Below are 23,991 nucleotides of genomic sequence, written 5' to 3' on the forward strand. Positions count from 1 at the left end.
GTTTTCTGGCCTATGTCACGACAATTCAACTTATGTTCTGTTGCTATGCCGTAAATCAGTTTGTCCGACCTGCCAGCTAAGAGAGAAATACGGCCTTAAAGCTTTTAAATTTATAGACGATGAACGTAGGGTTATCCAAACGCACTTTCTTTTTCTAGACAGTATTATAGCTCTTCTAAAGATGATCATCGAAAATGTCGAAGCCTTGAAATCATGGCTGGCAAAACTCTTGGAGCCAATGTGAGTATTGAATTGAAGTGACATTTAGCTTGTATGCTACGTAGTTACGTTAGCTAGCTAGCCAATGTGTTAGCCGGGAATCATTGGGTGCTTGCTAGAATCTGATAGCAAATTCTTGCACGAGTTAGCGCTGATGTCGCTAGCTGGCTTTTCAGAGCAAGGAAATACATTAATAGTACCTTTCGCGAATTAACGTTTAGGAGTTTACAATTCTTTATATTTGGTATGTTTGTTGCTTTGGAATATTATGATTATTTGGAACAGAATTACCCCACGATAAGTAACGTGACTTTTATTAGCTCCGTGGCGTGTCATTATGCTGCAACAGATAATGTAATGTGTGCGACGTAACTTGTGATTAAGGTAGTAATAATTAAGTAAATGCAAGTTACACTACAAAGTTATAGACGTGTTTGAAATACATTCAGGGCTATTTTTGCTTCATTTTCCATAACAACACAATCTTCTACTTTATCGCTCTGTTCGAAATTCAAGTTACCTTTCAGCTAATTTACAAGAGACCACGGACGCTACTTAAAAAAACATTCATGGATACGTTTCCAGATTCGAATATGTAATCCAGAGGAGCTGAAGAGAAATGAAATTGTACATTGTTTTCCAACACTCCTGTTTGCCTGTTGCAGCCACATACGTAGCAAAGAAGGAGAGAAAATATTCATATTTACACATGCCCTTTCAGGTTCTGAATTATTGTCCTTCAGAAAAGAGGACGTTTCTGCTGCTTATGGAACCTATGTGAATGTTGATCTACGGACCTTAATAATTTTACCATAAGTGTTATCAATGCATCTCTGGTAATTCTCACATGCTTATAATTATTAATGAAGTTCCAAGCACATTTTTGAGGACTGTTTGCAGAATTTTTTTGCGCAGTCTTTATCTGGATTTATTTTTATTAAATAACCCCCAGATTCTGTAAATTCCATTTAAGTTTCTTCAGTTTAATCTCATCTTCTTCAGACATTAGTTTGGTAGGCTTAACATCAGTTTGTGTTTTCAATAATAGTTTGTGATCATACAAGACCTGACCTCATTATCTTTTTAAGGTCAAAGTGAAAAAGCGTCTTCTGACAGTGTATAGTTTATCCAATGCTGTACATACCCATTTATTTCTGTATATGAACATTCCGAGAGAAAGTATTATTTGTGTTTTTTATTACATCCTGCTACAAAGTGGTGATGCATTGTGATTGTCAGTGTTTGTGTGTTCGTCCGTCCATTCAACCGTCTGTCCGTTAGTTAGTCCACCAAATGTCTTCGCAACCGTTGCAGATAGAAATATGAAACATGAATGTCCCATGTAGGTTGACACAGACTGACTATATCTCTTCCAACTTCCTTATAGCCTCCACTCATTCCTCATGCATTAACAGTGCTTTCATCAATCCAGGTTTCATTGGTTTTGAAATACCCAAACTCCTACTGTATAGTTTGTCATTTTACAATTTTCTGCCAATGATTTCCTCAGCTGTGGACAATAAGTCCAGTTTAATTTCAGCATTTTAGTGTAAATTGCTCCCAGTGACTCTTTAAAACAACCTTCTCAAGGAATTCTGAGTAGGTAGTAAATTGCAGTTGGTATAACGGCAAAGGTATCACATGTTTCTAAATTTGTGTCTTTGTTTTTACTCCAAATGCTTGAAAATTTGTCTCCACTGTGTTACACCCAAGAATTACTCGAACCATCACTATGAAAAGTGCAATTCTGCCCCATGTGCAAAGCGGACAACTGAGAGAAGAACTGGTGAAGCAGCACACCAACTAGCTGTGATTTCTGTTTTGTGATTGGGTGGTAAATCTACCAAGAAACAACTGCACCATTTTTTGAGGACTGTTTGCAGAATTTTTTTGCTCATTCTTTATCTGGATTTATTTTTATTAAATAACCCCCAGATTCTGTAAATTCCATTTAAGTTTCTTCGTTTTAATCTCATCTTCTTCAAATATTAGTTTGGTAAATACTGCTTTTTGTGTCATTAAATTGAAATAATGAGTTGCTGAAATTCTAAGATAAACATGTTTTAATTGACAGATGCGATGCTGATCCGTCTGCATTAGCCAACTATGTGGTTGCTCTTGTGAAGAAGGACAAACCAGAGAAAGAGCTGAAATTACTTTGTGCTGATCAGCTTGATGTCTTCCTACAAAAAGGTACAATCGTCACACAAAGTACATATGTGAGAGTGAGAACAGCATGCTTTATTGATATTTTAGTTTTTCTTTTTTTTCCCCAGTTCATGAAAGAAATGTCGGAGAAAAAGCATTTATGTTTCTCCTTTCATACATGGAACCTTTCAGTTATATCCTAAAATCTCTTGGAATCACAGCATTTGTCATCATAGAATTTGCATGGTGAACCAATGATTTACAAATGTTTTAAGAGAATCAGGTTTGAACAAGAGCTTTATGTACTGTTAGCTAACTGATTACTACAAGGGTGGTCTTATTCAACTAGTCAGACATATGTAGTGTCTGTAGGTTCTTGGTCATCTAGGTGGTTGTAAATCAGGAAGGGGGAAAAAAAACAAATCAACTGGACTTGCTTGAGGTTGGTTGAAGACATTTCACCTCTCATCACTGAGGCTTCTTCAGTTTCCCCTGACGGGTAGAAACTCTATATTGTTTTCTGTTGAAGCAGAAAAAAACAGATGACCAAAATCACCATGACAATAAGTCTCTTTTAGGAGTCGTCTGTGTAGTTTCTCTTTAGGAGTTGTTACCATTCATAAGGGGGTCCAGCCTCATGTGAGCTATTTTGGTGAATTGTACCCATGCATGTTGTGGTTTCTGGGGATGAAGGTCAGAATTGCCTTGTAGGTAGATGATACATGGTGTCTTCTCAAGCCATCTGTCTAAAACCTGGACATTACTGCTTGAGTTGAAAGAGACATTTTTATAAAAAGCTGGAGAAATCACCTGACTTGAGGAGGAATAAGACACCTTCTATCAGACACCATAACAGCTCATATGACTGGTGGCAGGACCCCATTATAAATGGTAACGACCTGTAAAGGGACTTAACTGCCTTGCTGGTTGTGGTCGTTAATTGTTTGCTGCTTAAACAGGCGTATAAGAATATGGAGTCTCGACCAGTCAGTTAGAACTGAAGAAGGTTCTTGCATGAGAGAAAACATCTTCAACCAGCATTAAGTCCAGTTGATATTTTTGCTCTTCATTATATGTAGTGTAGTTCTGGGTGCATGCATTGCATTAGTGCAGCATCAGATTTATATGCAATGACATAGTTATTTTGCTAACCAATTGTCCTAAATTATAGTTAGAGATGCAACCTACTGTACAGTATGTACATAATTAATTATTATCATCTAATTACCGTACATCCAGCAAAGTGGTGATGTATTGTAATGTCAGTGTTTTTGTGTCCGTCCATCCGTCCGTCCACCAAATATCTTCACAACGATTGCAGATAGAAAGATGAAACAAAAAGCACATTACTCGGGCAGCAAAGGGGATGAAAATGAGATTATGACCTTGACCTTGAGAAAACTAAGTGAAATTCAAACTTTTGTACATTTTTTTGCACATATCAGGAACCGGATAAGATAGAAAGTCTAAACAAAAGGCATTATGCAGTATACTGACTGGTGTCTTTCAACATTAAAATGCCCAGAACAATATTGTAGGTTGTCTTGAGTCTGTCTGCTACAGTATACCTCTGGCACTGGTCAACTTACAAATATGAAATGAAAAGCCAAATACTCGATAGTACAATATAGAATTCATTGCTGCGACCATTATGAAAGTAGGTCAGGGTAAAATTTTGAATTCAGGGGTGTTGCGGAATTGTTATCATTAGGGGCGGCAGTGGCTCAGTGGTAGAGCAGATCGACCAATGATCACTGGATTGGTGGTTCAATTCCCACTCCCGCCCAGCTACCGGGAGTGTGAACTGACAGTGGGAGGTCTCAACTCACGTCCCGAGCACTGCCGTGGCACCCTTGAGCGAGGCGCCCTTGAGCAAGGCGCCGTCCCTCTTTACAAGTGAAGGAACTGCCCGCTACTCTATCCCACACTGCACGCTCAAGGGTCCCTTGTATGTGTGTTGCAGGACCCGTACACAACATATACAGTATATGCATGTGTGACCAAAAGTAGTAACTAGACTATGCTTTTAATTTCCATTCAGGGATTATTACTGTGTATAAAATTTTTTTTTTTTAAATCTTCTTGTGGATTTCTGGTATGGCCACCAGAGGGTGTGTTATTATCATTTGAAAGTACGTAACGCTTTAATGTTCAGGCAGTATTTCATGGTGCCTCAGCTTGTTTATCTTGAAATAATATTCTCATCTCCATTTATCGCTGTTGCATTAGAACAGTGATCGCTGGCAAGGATTTGAATGAGCCAGTAACACAAAGACTCGTGTCTCAGCTTCCGCTTTATCCCACATGAGAATTCATAATTCCTACACCAACCTTTAGTTGTTTGCTGTTGCAACAGTACAACATTGTTGTTCCACAACAGCTGCTGATTGATGATAAAATACCCTGGCACTTAAATCCATTTATGTACAAATGTGAGTGCATGTTTGCATTTCTTGCTTTTGATGTTATTTTTTCTATATGTTTTTCCCTTCTGCATGATATATTTTTTTGTTACTCATTTTATTTGATGCTACTTAGACTTTAGATGCTTAGACTTTAGACTTTAATGCAACCAGTAGCTTTGTTTCAATGTGATTTTTCTGGAAAGCGTTTTTCATGTTTTAGAGACTGTGCCCTTTGTAAAGAGATTTGATCTCATTCTGAATTGTCTACATTCATTTGTTGCAGAGACAATGGGATTTGTTGATAAACTTTTTGAATGTCTGATGACCAAGAACTACCTTGGAATTCCTGCTGCTATGGAAACTCCCAAAGAGGAGGTCAAACTTCCTCTCATCAAATCAGATATAATGGAGGTAAGATGAGTTTCTGTCACCTAAGTTCTCTGAAGATGATTATCTGACTTGTGAAAATCAGATCAGTTTTTATGATGCTGTTAATGATATGTAAGAAGAGCGTAGCAAAACATTGTGATTCTAAAAAATGTTGTGTTATTGGGTATTCCACTGTTTAAGGTATATTGACTCAAGGCCATTCATTCAGACTGGGAAGCATTTTGTCTGTGTAAATCTTCACAAATATCCTTTCCCTTAAAGGCTGAAACACCAGAGGAGAGAGAAAACAGGCGGAGGAGAAGTCCCTTGAGAAGCCGCCCTGACTTTAATGAGTCCAGGTACGTTTCTCCTTCATGTAATGACCAATCACGGGTATGAGCAGACTTAAAACATATAGGACTTCTGGGCTTGCACTAGGAGGTAGTAAGACCAAGCCACTGTCGCTTATTGTAAAAGAATTGAGCAAGCCACAAAAGCTACACTCTGTGTCCAAGACAGTGGCGCAGCGCGCGGACGACCAACACTCGTCGCGAAGGGGCATCGTGGGATAACCCCCACAGCGTGTCTGGGGTGCCTCCCCCAGGAAATTTTTTAGAAAATGGGGTTGTTTTCGTGCATTCTGAGGGCAAAATTTTCTGTTCAGTTTACCTACAAAAATACACTAAAGTCAACAGTTCAAGCTTAACTATCCTTATTTCTATCCTACTTTATGCAGGTATAAATGTGAGATTCAACAATTGAAAATTCACTATGTGAAGATAAAGTCATACAAAATATTACTCAAATGTTTACTTGTAAGTTTTACTTGGACTAGAAGACATTTTAACTTTGACCACCACCAACACCATTGGTATGCAATAGTTTAGCTTTGTTTTTTTTAAATTCGATAACGTGATTTTTCATTTCAATTTAAAAAGGCATGAAAAATAGCAAGCGAGGTGAATACACATTTACATGCATCATTGGTTATTCCTGCCAGTCATAGGGATCAAAAGTCTAAGACTACAAAAATGTATTGATAATATCTTTCATTTACCTTCTGATCGGTCTGTCGCCAGTCCTACCCCCTCTCAGCATTCACCATTTGTTGTTCAATTAGAATTTCAACACAAACTCTACTATATAACACTGGATTCTTAATTTCTTTTGATCGATCGTCCTCGCCTTGTCGTACACCAATTCGCAGGTTTAACTAATAGAATGATAGAATGTTTTTGTTTTTCACTGGACGAGAGGAGGTCATGACCCGAGTGCATATTTAATGACTGGGAGCGTTCAGGTCACTTCGGCTATTTCCGTCGGCATGCTTCGGCTATTTCCGTCGGCTATATGCACCGATGGAAATGGCGGCGCTAGCGAGAGAAAGTTTGTTATCGCTCGGGGATTTTCACAAGTCCAAAAAAGTTGTAAGTTTTAGCCTTTTTTTCCTAAAAATAAGAACGCCACTGTGGCTACACAGGCTAAAAACCTTGTAGCCAATCTGGAATTTACACGCCTATGGCAACATGGCGATTGGCTAGCGCAAGCCCAGGACTTAGTACCTGAACTCCACAGGTAATAGCTAAGTCCACTAGGTCCTGGGCTGGGGCCGGTCCAAGGGCCTCGTGGACCAAAAATTTTGGATTGTGAATTAGTATGGAGAAGTGTCTGCGTGGGTTCTCTCCGGGTTCTCCGGCTTCCTCCCACCTCCAAAAGCATGCGCTTCAGGTTGATTGGCTGGTCCCAAATTGACCGTAGGAGTGATTGTGTTTGTGAATAATTGTTTGTTTCTATGTGGCTCCGCGGTACACTAGCGTCGTGCCTGGAGTGTCCCCCGCATCACGCCCTGAGACTGCCGGGATAGGCACCGGCTCCCCCGCGACCTGCGTTAGCGGATTAAGCGGGTTAGAAGATGAATGAATGAAAAAAAAAGTGTCAATTCACCTTCTGAGCACTGCCGAGGTGCCCTTGAGCAAGGTGCCGTCCCCTTTTTAAGTTGCCAATTGGGGCGCACCAAGATGGAGCTGCTCGCCGCTCTACCTCTCACTATATCCCCCTGCTATGTGTGTCTTTCAGGGCCTGTATACATATGTGTGTGAAACATAATGTATATGGATTGAATGGAAAAAAACAAATAGTTTTTTATTTTAAATTCAACTACATTGCTTCTTCATTCCTATTCTTGTGTTACCAGTATATTATTTGTCCGGCAGTTTAAATGCAGATATATGACAGTTGAACAGACAAATGTGGAGGAAACCGAGAAAAAACCCAAGGCTTCTCCAGAATTAATCTTGTAACAACATTACTAGTTTCATTCTCTCATATGCTACAATTCGCATAAGATGTTTTTGCAGATATAATTAATTATGATTAACATAGTAATTTATAAAACATTTTTAAAATGTGCTCAATTCTTTTGAACATCATTCATGATAGCAACTCAAATATACGGTATTTCCTTAAATTCATAAACCACTCAGGAGCCGTGATGACAGAAGGCGAGATGATCGAAAGCGCCGTGACTTTGATCGGCACGGGAAAAGCAGCAGTGACTCCCACCGTGAGCGGGAGCGCCACGAACGTCGCAGAGGCAGCCCCCGTGGGAGGAGCTACAGCCGCAGCCATAGCCGAAGCAGGAGCGGCAGCCGGGGAAAGAGCAGGGATGGAGAGCACAGAGGTGGAAGAGGTAAGAAAGCCAACCACACCTCCCCTAACCACAACCAATAACAACCGCACAGGGGATCGGACCCTGGAGTACAAAAGCTACTTTCAGCACAGACCTGCTCTTCAGTGATGTAGAAACGCTGCTGGAAACATTCTGGGTGCTCTGCTGAAAAGCGTTCTGGATATGGCCTTAAGTATAATTCTGGTGGATTGTTGGTTTAGTGTTTCTGAGAGTTGTTGAGAAGGAGCAATGTGGGCAGCTTCTGAATTATATCACTGGGCAGGCAGCAACATGGGCTGGAGATGGCCTGCTCACTCTCAAGGTTAATCTACAAGTTTGAGAGGCATTGACTGAAATATGTATTTAATGATGTAATAAGATTAAAATTTCTGCTAATACAGTACTGTAATTCTTTTTGTGTTGTGAATAAATGGCTTACTTTCTTAATATCTTTGTAGACTTCAAGTCAAAGTTTGAGTTGGAAAGGAAGGACGCAGACTGCTACAACTCCTCAATCACGTCTGGCTCCCAGCAGCAGCACCCAAAGCCCCTCCTGCCCCTGCCCACTCCTAACCCCTTTTCTTCATCTTCATCTACGAAAAGCTCCGGAGTTGGAGGTGTTCCCATAGCAACACCAGCTCACCTGCCTGATAGCCTTACAGACAGCTTTTCTGGCTACTATAGCACCCAGAGGAAAGACGGTGTTGGAAAGCCATTCAGCAACAAGGTCGCTTCCCTTAAGCAGCGTTGCAGGGATTATGATGGTAAGAACATTGGAATCATCTTTTTCTTCTTTTGTCAAATTCTTCTTTTGTCTTTTTGTTATGTTTTCTCCCCTGAGAATGTATTGGTGCTGTGGCTAATGACCATTTTATGACATGTACATTGAAAATCAAGATCTGGCTATTGTGAAAATGCTAACATTACCTTTCCATGAGGAATATAGATAACTCTGTTTAGGCGCCTAAACGAATGACCACTGTTTCGTTCTCTCTCTCTTCTCCCATGACATAAGAGACTTAAAATTAGCCGCTGTCCCTGAAGCACACTGCTATCAGTCACAGTGCTCATATGCAGCCACAAGAGACCCTTGTCCTTAATGAGACTGTGGGGTAAATACATGTTTCGTAGGCCTTGTTTCACTCTAGGACTATCTTCAGTCATGCATATTTCTTTTGTCTTTGTGTTGTTATTCTTTTCTACATACTTTTCTGAATGAATTTTAATTTCAAGGATCCAACAAAAAAAAAAACCTTAGATTGCAGTAGTTCACAAAGCGATACAGAAGAATGGTTGAATAGTCATAAAAAAGTTTTTGTTTTTGGTCTCATAACTTTTAAAATACATGTTTACATAATTTGTTAATTTTTTTCAAAATGTTTTCTCTCACAGAAAAAGGATTTTGTGTCCGCGGGGATCTTTGTCCATTTGATCATGGCAACGACCCTCTCATTGTTGATGATGTCAATCTACCGAGTATAATTCCCTTCCCGCCCCCACCTGTCATGCCCCCCACTGGCCTGCCCATACCCCCCATCACTGAGCCACCCCCGCCCCTTAGAATGCCGTCAATGCCACCCTATGGCCAACCACCACCTCCGGGTGTCTTCCCCATGTCTGGTAAGTAGTGCCGCCGCACTGGTGCTTAAGATGGAAACTTGAAAAATCACATGTTGTGGTTTTTGACATTTTGAGCAACAAATTTGTGTGAACCATAATGCACATCGTTTACTATCCATTTCTGGTAGTCTGCTCCACTAAAAATTATTTGAAAAATTGTATGTCCTTTCACTTATGTTGTGTTTTAATGTATAACTGCTTTAATTGTGTCACAGATGAGATTTCATAGATCATAAATATATTTTGTTTCACACCATCACCATAAGTCTCTCTCTAACGCTCACTGATTCTCACCAACTCTCTGTAATAACAAAAATACTTAAAAACTTAAGACTATATCTCCTCTTCTAAGTTAAAAAAGGATATTTTAAAGTAGAGTTAAAGAATGAACTTAAGCCGATGCGGGGCGCCATTGAAGAAATGAGGAATGAGATGAAGCAAATGCGGAAAGAAAGACTGGCGCATTGTTGTCTTGGAACAGGGACAACAAAGATTGGATGATTTGGAGTAAAGCATTTGCATGAATGATGTGATCATCAGTGGTATAAACACTAAGCATCATACTAAGACATATGCTGTGACCAGTGGAAGTGGAGAGGAAACTGAGTACAACGCTGACACTGAGTCAGTGGAGCAACGGGTGATTTCTCAACTCCGAGATCTGGAGATAAACGTGGATCCGGACCAGATTGAGACATGTTATCCAATACTATCTGGGCATAGGAGACCACCTGCAGTGTTGATAAAACTCAACAACCATAAGCACGAAATCATTCTTCTGAAAAAAGACTTGAAACTGAAAGGAAAAAATGTCCACATTAATGAGAATCTCACTAAAATTAATGTTGATATCACTAAAAAAAGGTTGACAACTGAAGATTGACAATACCTGAATGAATAACTGCAGGATCTTCATCATAATAAAGGGCTTTTTCCGGAGCAGATGAAAATGATGATTAGGACTTTCTAAACTAAGCAGTACAACAGAATCCCTTCAATAGTGGGAGCCTCTACACTAGTTTTGGACACATCAAGGATTACATAGGCAATTTCAGAAACATGGATTCATGAAAACAAACACATGGATTTCTGATTAAAGGGATAAGATTAGGTTTGATACTTTAAAAAGCATGTTCACATCTGTTGACAATATAATGAAAGGTGAAAGTGTCGGTGACAAATAGGTTACTGTACTTCTTGGTTAAACACTGTCCGCTGAGGGAGGTTAATATGATCATTATATTCTTGTAGAGAACACATTTGCTTCTCACATACCTAATAATTTACAGAACAACACATATTTTAACATCCTGATCAAAGCTTTTTTGAATTATTTTTTTTACAGTTTTTTAGCGTGCAATTTATATGTAGTTGCTAATGTGGAGTTGCTTTGATTTTGTTGGTTCTTGAAATGATCTCTGAAATATCAGATAAATTATGGGACATTACTTTTCACAGTTCTATCTTCATACCATCTCCACTGTCATTTAAGTAAAACAAATGATATAAAAGCTCAAATTCACCATGACATAAGTGAGACATCAGCTTGGGCTTGTGTCTCCCTCAGGACCCCCATTGATAGCAACCAGTGGGACTGATACCCCCAACCACCAAACGGCAATCACTTCTTCTCCTACTGTCAGACCGCCTGGTGTGGGCCTGCCGCCTACTCTTCCTCCTCCTCCTCCACCTCCTCCCTCTTCGTCCTCATCTGTGTCTCTTCGTCCCCAATATACCCAGTCTGAATGTAAGCCCCAGTCAGAATGGGACTGTGTGTTTGGAGACATTACTGTGGTTCCTGCACATTTACTGTTCACATTTTCTCTTACTTTCATGTAATTACAGTAAATAGAACGCTGTCATGCTTAAGTACTGTAATGATTAAGCAACAGAAAGTGAAATTGTTTTTTTTTTACATTTTGTCGTGCTGTTTTTAGGTGTGTGTGTGTGTGTGCGTGAGTGTGTGTGTGTGATGCATTTCTCTCCAAGCTGTAATAACAAATGTTGATCAAAGGGTAGCGCTGTTTATTAATCTAAAACAAAGTAGCTTTGAGCAGTTAACGTTTGCTCTACTGTGTATTTAATGTGTTGAATGCTTTCCCCATAATTGGGCTCATAAATAATTTTGCAGTTATGCAGAAAAGCTAAGTTAAAGCTGAGTGGCTTTTAATTTAATAGCAAGCTCTGGTTTTTGACCTGAATTCAACTCAGAAAAAAACACAACTGTCAGCCTACTACCTTAAATATTTTAATCACTACCAAAACTGTCTCTAACATAAATTTTTACAGATTCATTCCACACATTTGTTTTTGTTGTTTTTTTGTTTTGGTTTTTTTCCACATTTTTAGTTGAGTTTCCGAGTGAGTGTGTATTACCTCTAAGTCTATGTTTGTCATTCTGTTTTTACACACTAGATAATTATGATCCAGAGGGCTATAACCCAGAATCTCCTGGCCTGACTGCAGCAGGTCGTAACCCTTATCGTCAGTTCATTCCCCGTGTGCAGACGCAGCGCTCCAACCTCATCGGCCTTACCTCCAGTGAAGGACAAGTCTGTAGAGGTAGCTCATATTAGCCTTCTTATTGCTCAGTCTTTCCAAGCTAATCATGCAAGTGAGTTGTGACAAGATTGGATTTTAATTGGAATATGATGCATTCTGGTTTCAGGAGCGTATATAGTTGTTTGTATTCTCGTAATTGGAAATAAATGTTTATATAAACAAAGTCATACAAACTTCTGTTTTGTTTTTTTAACTCATTCACTGTTTTTGTCTTTATTTACATCTCTCAGCTGCCAACATAGTGATCCAGACAGAACCGGATACTAGTCCCAGCAGTCCTGGAAATAACGTCTCCCGTTTTAACAATGACCAGGACAACCGGAAGAGAAGCATGGGACCCAGTACGGCTGATGGAACAGCAGCTAAAAAACCCTGGATGGACAAGTATGTACAATATTTTCTGCACTATAAGGCGCACTGGATTATAAGGCGCACCTTTAAAGGGACAGTAAAGTTAATTTTAAGTGACATATATGTTATTCATCATTATGAAAAATAGAAGAAAAACTACATTTTATGTGTGTAGCATCATCCGTTTGGTCAACAAAGCTTAAAATCTGCGCCGCAGTAGCTTCAGCATTTAGTGGTCACGTGGCTGTCGTACGTCGCTGGAGCCAAACATAGCTTAGCAGCCATAAGAAACAATGCAATTCTAGACGTGATTAACACCAAAAGTATCATGGTTACCTGTGCGGTGAACAGTTGTGTCAACAGAACAGCAAAAAGACGTAAAGACAAGGACCTGTCATTCTTCAGAGTACCTTCTGGGAAAGTATCGCACTAAAAATGCTAATGTGCTAGCCCATCAATGGGATTGTCCATATTATGTTAGCATTGAGCTAACCGCCATTTATTACTATTGGACTGTGTAGAATTAATAACAACTCTAGTTGTTATTAATTCCACAATGAATTTATTTGAAAGTCGCGTCTTTTTACTGTTCTGTTGACACAGACTAACAGAATAGACCGTCACTAGATTCCAGATTACAGCACTGACAGTCGACAATAGCATTTTTTAGACCAATTAAGTTTAAAGTGTATTTCTGGCACCACAGTAGTTGGGAAATACTGAGATCAGTCAGTCAGTCAAACTTAATTAATAGAATTGTTTAAAATTCCCTGTTTTGCTACGTTATCATAGACAGGTACCGGGGCTTTCTGCAGACTGCTCCGCCGTCAGACAGCAGGTCAGTGAGACTCAGCACTTCGATGACGCCCCTTGACTACCGTTGTTAGGGGACGTAGTGCCTTGTGAGGTTGCCTCCTGGTGTGGCATGACTGCCGGCCAGACTGCCGGCTTTTTTTCAGTGATCATGTTTTTAACCAATATTAATATGAATATCAATCCATATATAAGGTGGACCGGATTATAAGGCGCACTACGGGATTATGAGAAAATTATAGGCTATTAGGTGTGCCTTATAGTGCGGAAAATATTGTATTCAAAGACGAGCACATTTTGAAAGTTTCACTTCAAAAATGTGTGGCATTCTAACTTTTGAGGCAATAGAGTGACTGATTTTGGAGCCAGCCCCAAAGTAGCCTTTGAAAGAACTGCTCTGTTTTTTTTATTGTTCATTGACCCACTGTTCAACATGTTGTCATTTTAGGTCGAGCTTTAACAACCAACGTAAAAGCAATTTTCCCAAGCGGTATCACTATGTCAACACAAAGTTGGAGGTGCGCAAGGTCCCACGGGAGCTCAACAACATCACCAAACTAAATGAACACTTCAGCAAGTTTGGGACCATCGTTAACATTCAGGTAATTCTCATCATTTTAGTTGTTCAATAAAGAACTGGCAAGGGGTTCCAGTTCTATTTGTTAAGAAGATAATTGCGAGACATGTTAGCAAGAATCCTAGAAGTGGATGTAAAAATTGTGGCGACTAAACTTTGTTTGGCAAAAGCCTTAAAGCTCAATGCAGCCTAAAAACCACTAGCATTATCAAATCATAGCATCAGAGTAAGGTAAGCATGTTTAATCATCATCATGTGAATTTATTTAACTTTCTATTTTTAAAAATGATTTGATTATACCATTTTCAATACTGAATGTATATTAATTTTGGACCAATAAAAGAAATAGCAGTATTTTCAGCAGTATTTGATGTTCAGTTCTGTGTCGTACGTACATAACCTGCCAACTCCAGGTGGTGTTTGGTGGTGATCCAGAGGCAGCATTGATCCAGTACACAAAGAATGAAGAGGCCAGGAGGGCTATCTCCAGCATTGAGGCGGTCCTGAACAACCGATTTATTCGTGTATACTGGCACCGTGAGCCGGGCACCAACCCTGCAGGACTCCAGCATGACCAGAGTTCAGCGAGCCAAGCAGCTGGATCAGTGCCCAGCCCAGCACCACCGTACAGTAGCGTGCATAGGGTCAGTAAAGTTCCTAGATTTGTCACGGTGTTTTTCTGTTTCTTGAAGCCTGCAATTGATTTAATTTTCCTGTCATCTGTTCTTCTTTGCAGGGGATCAAGCCGCACAATCCATCAGCCTACGTGTTGAACAAGATTGCACCTAAACCTTGCCTGTCAGCAGTGTCTGGGACCCCAGCTGCAGCCAAACCGGACATCTCGACCCCAAACACAGACAACTTCACAGTACGTTTTCATTGAACACTACTGTACTTTTGCCTTATCCTTTGTCACAATTGTTAGTAAACTCAGCAGAAAAAAAGGTGTGTTTTGTTTTCCACAGGGCTGAACAATTTCTCTTAGCTGAATGCTAATGTTTACATGTCATCGAGTTAACAACATTCTGATGTGAAGCATCATTTTGTATTTACGATATTGATTATCTTAGCGACTTTTAATAGCTATAGATTCAAAATACTGTTGCGATTGATTGAACTCATCGGCTACTATGATTATAGTATAGATTATTAACTGGAATTCAGTAGTCTGTAATGGCCAGGTCACTGGAAACCTAGAATGATGTGTCCCCTGTGGAAACATCATCTTTAGACGATACTGTATATTAATTGATTTCTGTTGGTGTAAACAGAAACTGTGGAATCCCTAAATATGTCACTGTTTCTTAGGTGGTGCCTGCAATGACAAACTCTCAGAAGAACGTTTACTCTTCAGCAGCACTAAAGTCCTCAAAGAGCCTTGGAAAAACAGGAAAAGCATTAGAAGCACAGGAAGTTCTCAAGAAGAAACAGGTATACTTGCATGCCTCATAGATGACATTATGTTGTAGGATTTTCCATCTGTCTCTTTCGTCTTTGTGAACACAACATCTCAGGGAATTTTTCATTTGATACAAAAGTCTACTTGGAATTAAAGATGAATTGATAAGATTACAGTGGCCTCAATGAGATTTAAAGCCTTCATCTAACAAAATAAATGCCATCTACATTTTCTCCAGCATCATTCGTGGCATTGTACAGCATACTGTACAGCATACTAAACTAAACAATACTAAACTAAAACGTCAGGAAGAATAGATGCCACCTGAGTCACAAAAGTACAGTTGGACTCGAGCAGAGAATCATTAAAATTGGTGGTCTGGGATGAAGCATATTGTCCTCTGAAATGTATGTTGGACCATAATTCAAGTATTTGCTGATTTTGACATTATTCGGACTCGAAAGGATAAAATTAAGCAGTGACATTTTGAACACCATGGGTCAGGGGGGAACTATTTTTAACATTTGTCCAGATTTAGTGTTGAAACTCATTTTGGGTATTCCACTTGAAACCATGGTGATTGTCTGGAAAGCAGAGCAGTGACAAACTGTGTGTCTGTGTGTATGTGCGACCGTCCGTCCGTCCTTCATTTAGTCCCTGGTCCAAGTACATTTGCAAACATAGTTATTAACCTAGTTGTTTACTGTATGGCTTAGGACAGACATGGATGTAAACGGCAGCTGTTAGCTGTAGACTTGTAACTGTCAGGTAGTAGTTTTAGTTAAAAAGGTATTTTAACTGGTATGAGAGCAGAGCCATGGTTTGTTTTTTTATTTCAGCAGCAATGTCTTTCAAGTAATCTTTCCCTTAATACATGTTCACATCTCTTTTATTTATTTATTTTTACTTAGGAGGCATTAAAACTCCAGCAGGACATGAGGAAGAAGAAGCAAGATATGTTAAAGGCACAGATTGAGTGTCAGAAGGTAAGACTGTCCCAAACTTTTCTCGTGTTACATTTCCCATGCTGTTTATTCATTCTTCTCTGACACTGGTTGTCTTACTATCAGGTCTTGATAAACCGCCTGGAGAAGAACAGAGGGATGAAACCTGAGGAGCGAGCCAACATCATGAAGACCCTGAAGGAACTGTCAGAGAAAATCGCACAGCTGCAGACTGAGATGATCCCTAACCCTACCTCCCAGGTACCCAGTGCCAAACCCAACCACAACCAGCCCAAGACAAAGACTGATGTGAGTTTGAGCCACGTTGGCCAGGAGCAAGACAAAGTGCTTCCCTCTAGTTTCACTATATATACTGTTACTGTGTAGAATACTTTGAACAGATCTGACAACATCATTTTTGTGAGCCAAGCTTTGTGAGCCAATATTTGTGTGTTTTTAAAACTGAAACATTCAATTGCTTCCAGTTTCGTTAACAAAATGTTTGATCATTTTTGTGGTATGTGACCAGGCCCAGAAAGAACTGCTGGATGCTGAGCTGGATTTTCACAAGAAGATGAGCTCAGGGGAGGATACAACAGACCTCAAGAGAAAACTGGGGCAACTACAGGTGGAGGTAATAAACATGCACATACAGACACATTACCCAAACTGCAAGTAGCCCTAAGGCCTTATTGCTTCAAGGAGTAGATCTCAATGTTCAACCACTTTCTATAATATAATTTATTTGTGTGTGTATATACAGTATCATTTTTGTAATTATTTTAACATAGTAGAAAAATACAGTATATTCTTACTTTGAGAGTGTATTAAGACCATTGTAGGTGTAAATTGGACAGATTTTATCCAGTGTATCATATTGTTACTGTATCTGTTAAGATAATAAATGAAAAAAGTTTATTCTGTTTGTTAGGCTGTTCATTAGAAATTAAAGTGAACCATTTTTTGACTGTTTGCCATTGCTGTTGGTTACCTCAAGTCCACATCTCGTCTTCCCTCAGAACTAGCACCGCACAGACAATGTTACCCATGATCAGCCTGCAAAGTGCATAGCATCTGTTAGCATCACCATGCCTGGCATGTTTTTCCCCCTCTTTCCCTTTGGGTGCTAAATTAGCTTAGTTGTCAAAAATGCATAACCCTTCCCTCCAGCCATCCTCGCTGAACTCTTCCTTCAGAACATTAAACTGCAGCCACTTAAGCAAGCCCCGAGGAACCGCCGCTAACGAAGCCATATCAGACACAGGGGTTACTCTGATGGAGCCTCATCTCATTAAAATTTGAGCTACTGGTACTTAAAAAAATCACAGAATGACAATTAGACAGGGAAGTCAGGGAAAAACAAATAAAGGGGAGAGTAGTTGTGAGATGGAGTGGTTAGGAAGCAACGAGATGTCACTTTAAAAATGGAGGAGTGACTACTAATGCAGGGTCGGAGAGCGATGGAGGAAGAGGAGACCAAAGTGAAGCACGTGAGCAGTGTTGATGCTCTGATGACAGGCAAATGTGAAATATTTTGGGATTACTGTATTTAGTCCATAAATATTCACAAATTTGATAATGTTACGCTGCATATTTTTGTCTGTATGTTTTCACATTGGAAAGTACAAGAACATAGTATCAAGGCTCAGTCTGCTTTCCAAATGAACTGGGAATGATTATTTTTTTACAAGCAGGGTGATGTCCACACACTTGTTTTTGTGAAGTGTGGAAAACATGTTGAAGTAATATTAACCCTCCGGATTTGCGGTTCTTCAGGCAACTCGGTTGGGTCTGCTCCGGCCTCCAGTGGGTCGAGGTCGTGGCCGTGGAAAGATGGAGCCTGGCTCAGCACATGTAGGACGTGGAAGGGGCCGAAGCCGAGAAATGATGTCTCGTGGCGGGGCCGTGAACCGTATGGTGGTTGACCACAGACCCAGAGCCCTGGCAATTTTAGGGGTCACCCCGGAGGAAAAGGCAGAGCTGATGCAGCACTTTGTGGTGAGGAAAGTTCTCTATTAAATATGGAACAAGAGCTGGACTTTGAATGTGGAAAATCACACTAATGTCTCTTTCATTTCAGAAATTTGGTGAGATTGAGGATGTCCGTGATCAAGATGCCAACAGTGTCATCATGACCTTTAAGACGCGAAGCGAAGCAGAGAATGTAAGTCATGTGACTTAGTCACATCAGCCTGACGAGTTTAGTTTTACCAATCCTTTAAACCTGTTTTAACTTGGTTGCCGTTTGATTTTCTAGGCCGCTAACCAGGGAGCAAAGTTCAAAGGCCGTGCATTACAGATTGCCTGGTACAAGCCCAAGACCCCCTCGGTTACAACAGAGCCAGAGGATGAAGATTCAAAAGATGAAGACAACACAGTATGACCAGTCACACTAGCATGTTTGAAGACTTCATCTGCCATCATTAGTAAAATTAAGCCCCAAAATCAGGAAAGGAAGTTGTTTTATAGAACAACTTGAAATCTTAAGTAGGGAAACTTTTAGAAGTTAGATAAATTCACAGATTTTACTTGTACATTTCTTTTCAGTGCTGCTAAATTTTTTACTGCAGCTCCCAATGGAAAATAAGAGCAAGCCTCTCAGTACTAACAGTATCTTAGCCTTTTGAGTAAAACTGCATTACTGTCAGGTGAACTTCCCATATAGTATGTTCCTGTTTTGGGTTTGGTTTTTGAAGTTCTAAACTTGTTCCTGTGCATTGAAGTTTTATTAACTAAAGGGTGTCAATATCATCAGTATAATTTTTAGAAGATCTGCATTCATTGTGCAAATTTACATCTGAGGATGAATTTTATATTGTTTCAGCATCCACATTGCAATTCAATGGAGACTTGTGTTTATGTCCTCGTTCAAACAGAAGGAAGCTAGCTCTTATTTGCCCGGTGAGGAGGCAGAGGAAGAGGAGGAGGAAGAGGACGACGACGAAGATGACGAGTATGAGAGCCGATCTTGGAGACGATGAAGGCATTGCGATTTGTCGTGACCTGCTCTTCAAGAGAATCAATTATATTTCTTTCCAGTATTTTCAAACAAAGCAATTTTAGACTCTAATCAAACAGAACGTGTCTTTATTGTACATTTGAAGAAAGATAGAGGGCCTGCGCTTTTTGTATCCCTCGATAAACAATTATTTAAAACCTCTCACTTTTGTTGAGAAAGATAAATGTTCAGTTTTACTTATAGATAGACGAACCTCTGTAAGTTTAGTTGTGCTTACCAGATGATAAATATCAGTAATGCACAGCATTTGTGTCTACTGTGAATAGGTATTTTATACATACTGTATTTAAGCTCTTTTCTCAACACTTTTTTAAAAATCTTGTCCTCCTTTGAGGGACACCCATTCCTTCATTGATAGAACGTTCTCTGTCACGACCTATTTATTTTTCCACTGCATAGTTTCACTGTGCAGCACCTATATTAGCACAGTTGACCATTTCACTTGGCTAACATTTTGATAAAGGGTCTGATTATTTTTGTCAGCGGCTGTTTGTTGTGGCATGAATACACATTAACTTGTGCATGCTGTGCTAAACAGAGCTGCCCCCTGCCTGTCCTACTGCACCATGACAAAGTTAGAAGGCAATGCAGAAACAGAAGGACACCAGTGCAATAGAAAATCTAAACTCTGTTTACAAATTGCTGTGTACCTGCACATCAGATACAGTCTGGTAGTATATAATGGAAGTCCCACCCCGCTAGGCCCCATGTGTCACTCTGTAAATATCACACCAGGGAGTGTCATAATCTTCATGAATTCTGACTCCTGGTCATTTAAAAGATAAGCTGGGACAAATACCAGATGACTCATTTCCAAACGTGAGATTTGTAGAAATGCGTCTGGATGAATGTTGATTTTAATATAAATACACAGATTTCTTTGCCTTACACAGTTAGTGGATTGGCTAGATTTTTATGAGATCCGTGATTTACTTTTGTAAATTTTGTATAGAGGGAATAACTGTACTTTTTGTAGGTTTTTTTTGTAGTTTTAAATGAATGAAGAGGTTGTGTCAGGCAGGAGTGCTTAGTGCCAAGAGTGCTTAGTGTCTCTGCTAGTTCAAAAAAAATCTATTTGTGTTCAACCAATCTATTTTGTTACTTCACTAAATTTGGCATCTAAATAGTACATTTCATTCTAAGACACGTGCAGATCTGATCTGAGCTGTGGAAAGCACTACTGAACGGTACTGGGAGTCATGCACCAGACAATGTTGTTCGTTCGTTAATTAATCTGAATATAGTTAGGCTGTGCTCTGAAACTCAGTGTACTCTTTTCATGACAAAATCGTATTTTGTGTTTTGCCTTTACAAATACTGTATCCTCAGGGTGGGAGGAAATAAGTTCAGGAAATTCCACAAGGAAAATGTGCTTAATACAAGTCTTTGTTTTCAGTTTTGAGTTTTTTGCTTTTGTTGCTTCTCTGAAACAAATTCTGTACTTACATGCAGCCCAGTTAAGTGATTTTTGATGTATGCTTCTCATTAATTGACTAAACCAATCATATCCACTAACCAATTAGACTAAAGCACCGGAAAGAAAAAAAAATTTCAATTGTTAACTGGAACAGTTGCACTACATTAAACAAGCATGGAGGCAGAAATCTGCAGAGATGTAGTGATTTCTCTGCACAGTCAGATACAGAGAACCTCAAACAGGAATGGTCTTTGTTGGCTAAAATACACTGGCATGTGTGCAGAACTATTTGAAACACACTGTGTGATTTCCTTTCCCCTACGATGTTGGTTGCACTCTTTGTTGGACTGAACATCTCCCTGTTGACTCAGAGGTCTCCTGACCGTGACCTCATTCAGCAAGAGGTTCAGTTGTGAGATGAAAGCCAAAGCTTTTCCCTTTGGCACTATGTACTTACTATGATTTGCTGATAAAATTTTGTTTTTCATGAGGTCACTGACAGATTTAAAGGACAAAACTTTTCTGGCAGGGTTGTTGCTTCTTACAGTGAGAGTTAAGGGAAGGTTTTGCCCCTTTTTTTTGTATTATATCCTAATGCTAAAACCACAACGCAACCATGTAAAAATAATATGTAAAATGTTTATTGAAAAAAATAGTTTTGGATTTGTTACTGTTTATATTTGCAGGATGTGGATGTATTTTCCTCATGTATTTTGTTTGTTAAAAAAAAATTCTAATTTACTAGCATGTTTGCTTATGCCAATAAAGATGGAGGAATTGGGTGCTTGTAAGAAAACAAAAAAAAAAGATAAAAAATAAATTTGAATTCGATCAGGGGATTTTCAATTAAAAAAAAGAAAAGAAAATGTACCCACAGCAAGAATATTGACATGGGAAAAATGCAAGCAAAAGCATTCCGGAAAATATTACCTTAATCTCTTGTGTGGTCTCCTTCATTCTGCATGTTGTCTGATAGAAACTGGTTGGAGTTTACCTGCATGAAGAAGCTTATGGTAAAGTTAATGTATGGTCCATCTGATTCAGACACACTAGCATAACTGAATGAACTTTGATTCTTCTCTCCAAAGTATTCACTTCAGAATTGCATTACATTCTAGCTAAATATTTTCAGCTGCTCCTGGAACACATTAGAAAGGTCCTTGAAGCTTGTTTATTTCCAGGCCTGAATGACCCATGAGGTGTGTTGTCCTCTCAAAGTTTATTTACTCACTGTCAATGAAAATGCCAAGTCTCCTGATAGTGGATGACTTGGCATAAATACATTGGGTAATGCATTTTTTGGACTGTTTCTTATTATGTTAAAGACAACCAAATATTCCACCTCCATTACTTTGTTGTCATATCGAGCATGCTCACATTGGCTGTGAGTGGTTTCCAAAATAGCATCAACTGACCAGCTAGTTAGAAAAAGACATGATACAGCCCAACTATAACCAAACAGTCGCAAAATTGTTTTTGTGACAATAAGACTGTTATTAGAATCCCCAATGGTCACATTACCAGACGCAAACAAGAAGCAATGCAATCAGAAACTGCAACATCCCCCAACACCCCTGAATTCAAAATTTTACCCTGACCTGCTTGTATAGGTCAAAGATCAAAGCTAGTGCGCTAACCTACTTTCATAGATCAAAGCAGTAGCTTTGATTTACGGTGTTACACTGGCCTTGTCTTTCCATCTTACCCAGTTCCGGAAGGTACAAAAGTTAAAATTTGACCTTGATCTAGTTTTCTCAAGGTTATCATTTTCATCTCCATTGCTGCCCGAGTAATGTGCTTTTTTGTTTCATCTTTGTATCTGCAAGCTAACGGACAGACGGACGAACACACAAACGTTGACAATTACAATGCATCACCGCTTTGAAGCGGCATGTGACAAATCACAGCACATCAAGAAAACAGGCCTCTGACACTTTTAATTACAGACTGTTACATACTGTATTCAAATATCACTGAATAACCTATGAGTGTCTTATTTTAGGAAGTCAAGTGAACACAATGACTTTTCTAGTAAGGGGGTTCAAAATTAGGCCTGAGTGGTACAACTCTTGGCAGACTGGTAATTAGGTGGTGAATGAATAAGTATTGGATAAAATGGCCTTAATGAATTTGTCATTAGTGTGTGGTATATAGGTGACCAACATTGCTTTATGCTTCACAAGTAGAGTGTTGGGTAAAAAAGGAATCTGTGGGGTCAAGAATTGGAAAAAAGCCCTCAGTATGTATAGTACAGTGAAGAAGCACCTGGATCTCAGTGGGACTAAAACAAAAATCCTACACATCTACCAGCAATATACAGTGGAACTAATTTACATTGAAGATTTAAAAGGACTGATTACCTTTAGGGTACTTTTTTTTTTTTTTTACAAAGTGAACTTGACTTATTGACCTGGTATTGCCTTCAATTTATGATTTCTTATAAGTCTGGTTGTGTAAAAATAGTAATGCTAATGCAGCATATTTGATGACTAATTGAGACTTCAAACTAAAAGAGTAGGAAAGAACTTAAATAGGCCAAATAAAAAACACATACTTCATTCACCATTGGATTAAAAGAGAAGAACTTAAATTAGAAATGGGATCATAGAATAAAGTATAGATTAGAAATATGAATAGCTTTAAATCTGATTGAGTCAAAATGTACTGTTGTCTACATTTATACCACAATGTGCTGTTTGGGAATGACTGTAAAAGATAAATGAATGGAAATAATTTAACGACAAATAGAATTAAACTTTCTGTTATAACAGAAAATAATAACACATTTTCAAATTCTGTGTTTCTGAAGGCACAGGACTCAAGATTTTAGTGAAATAAAAGCAATGAATGCTGTAATTCTATCCTTTGTCATCCGGGTGGCCTGTATGAATTCCAGATGGGGGTGAAAAGAGAAGAGGTGCTGTCACATGAAGATCTCCATAAAACATGTCAGATGCCATCTTCAGAATAAAAAGCACCCAGAGATGACAGGCTTGTAAACAATAAGCACTAAATAATTAAGGGGCCTGGCTGTGACAGCTATTAAGAAAATGAGAGAAACTGTGACGTGAGGGTGAGAAAAGGGACTTCTGGCTTTCAAAGCCAGAAGCATCTACAGTATATGCAACATCTACTCACAGCTTCTCACATGGATCCACATCTAGACTTATAGTTTATTACTTGAAGGCTCTCGGAAAATCTAATCATTCACTCCTATGACTAAACAACTATGTTAGAATATGGTCTTAATCTGTTGCTGTTCAATAGTGTGAATGTGAAGCTGAGCTGTGCAGCTGTTCATATTCGGCTCTCTATTTTTGCACCGGGATAAAAAAGGCTTTTCATCTCTAATGAATAAGGACATGACAATGTGGTAATGGATGCCTGCCATTGTCTTAATCAATTATTCAGAGTGGGGGGAACCAGAGAGGCAGTCAGAAGGATCAAATGGACCTGCTGTGTCATCAGTCCAACTCTACA

At 39.2% G+C, this 23,991-nt stretch overlaps 1 protein-coding gene across 4 annotated transcripts; it reads left to right on the top strand.

Annotated features, from left to right (window-relative positions):
* Positions 1–82: 82 nt before the first annotated feature.
* Positions 83–21,651, top strand: rbm27 (RNA binding motif protein 27). 4 transcript variants are annotated; one of them, XM_068331559.1, is made up of 21 exons: positions 83–240; positions 2,294–2,412; positions 5,056–5,183; positions 5,424–5,500; positions 7,625–7,830; positions 8,268–8,573; positions 9,202–9,429; positions 10,997–11,176; positions 11,845–11,991; positions 12,222–12,375; positions 13,604–13,757; positions 14,146–14,376; positions 14,469–14,600; positions 15,041–15,163; positions 16,043–16,117; positions 16,202–16,384; positions 16,605–16,709; positions 17,852–18,073; positions 18,156–18,239; positions 18,333–18,452; positions 18,952–21,651. In XM_068331559.1, exons 1-21 carry the CDS (start codon positions 182–184, stop codon positions 19,054–19,056), a joined length of 3,138 nt encoding a protein of 1,045 aa, XP_068187660.1. In that variant the 5' UTR covers positions 83–181; the 3' UTR covers positions 19,057–21,651. The 4 variants fall into 4 exon arrangements, with proteins under 4 accessions (XP_068187660.1, XP_068187661.1, XP_068187664.1 ...); XM_068331560.1 differs by having other exon boundaries at positions 16,202–16,336; XM_068331563.1 differs by lacking the exon at positions 83–240 and adding an exon at positions 397–463 and having other exon boundaries at positions 18,952–21,650.
* Positions 21,652–23,991: the final 2,340 nt, after the last annotated feature.

The sequence above is a fragment of the Antennarius striatus genome, chromosome 13, assembly GCF_040054535.1.
Source record: "Antennarius striatus isolate MH-2024 chromosome 13, ASM4005453v1, whole genome shotgun sequence".
Taxonomy (NCBI): Eukaryota; Metazoa; Chordata; class Actinopteri; order Lophiiformes; family Antennariidae; genus Antennarius; species Antennarius striatus.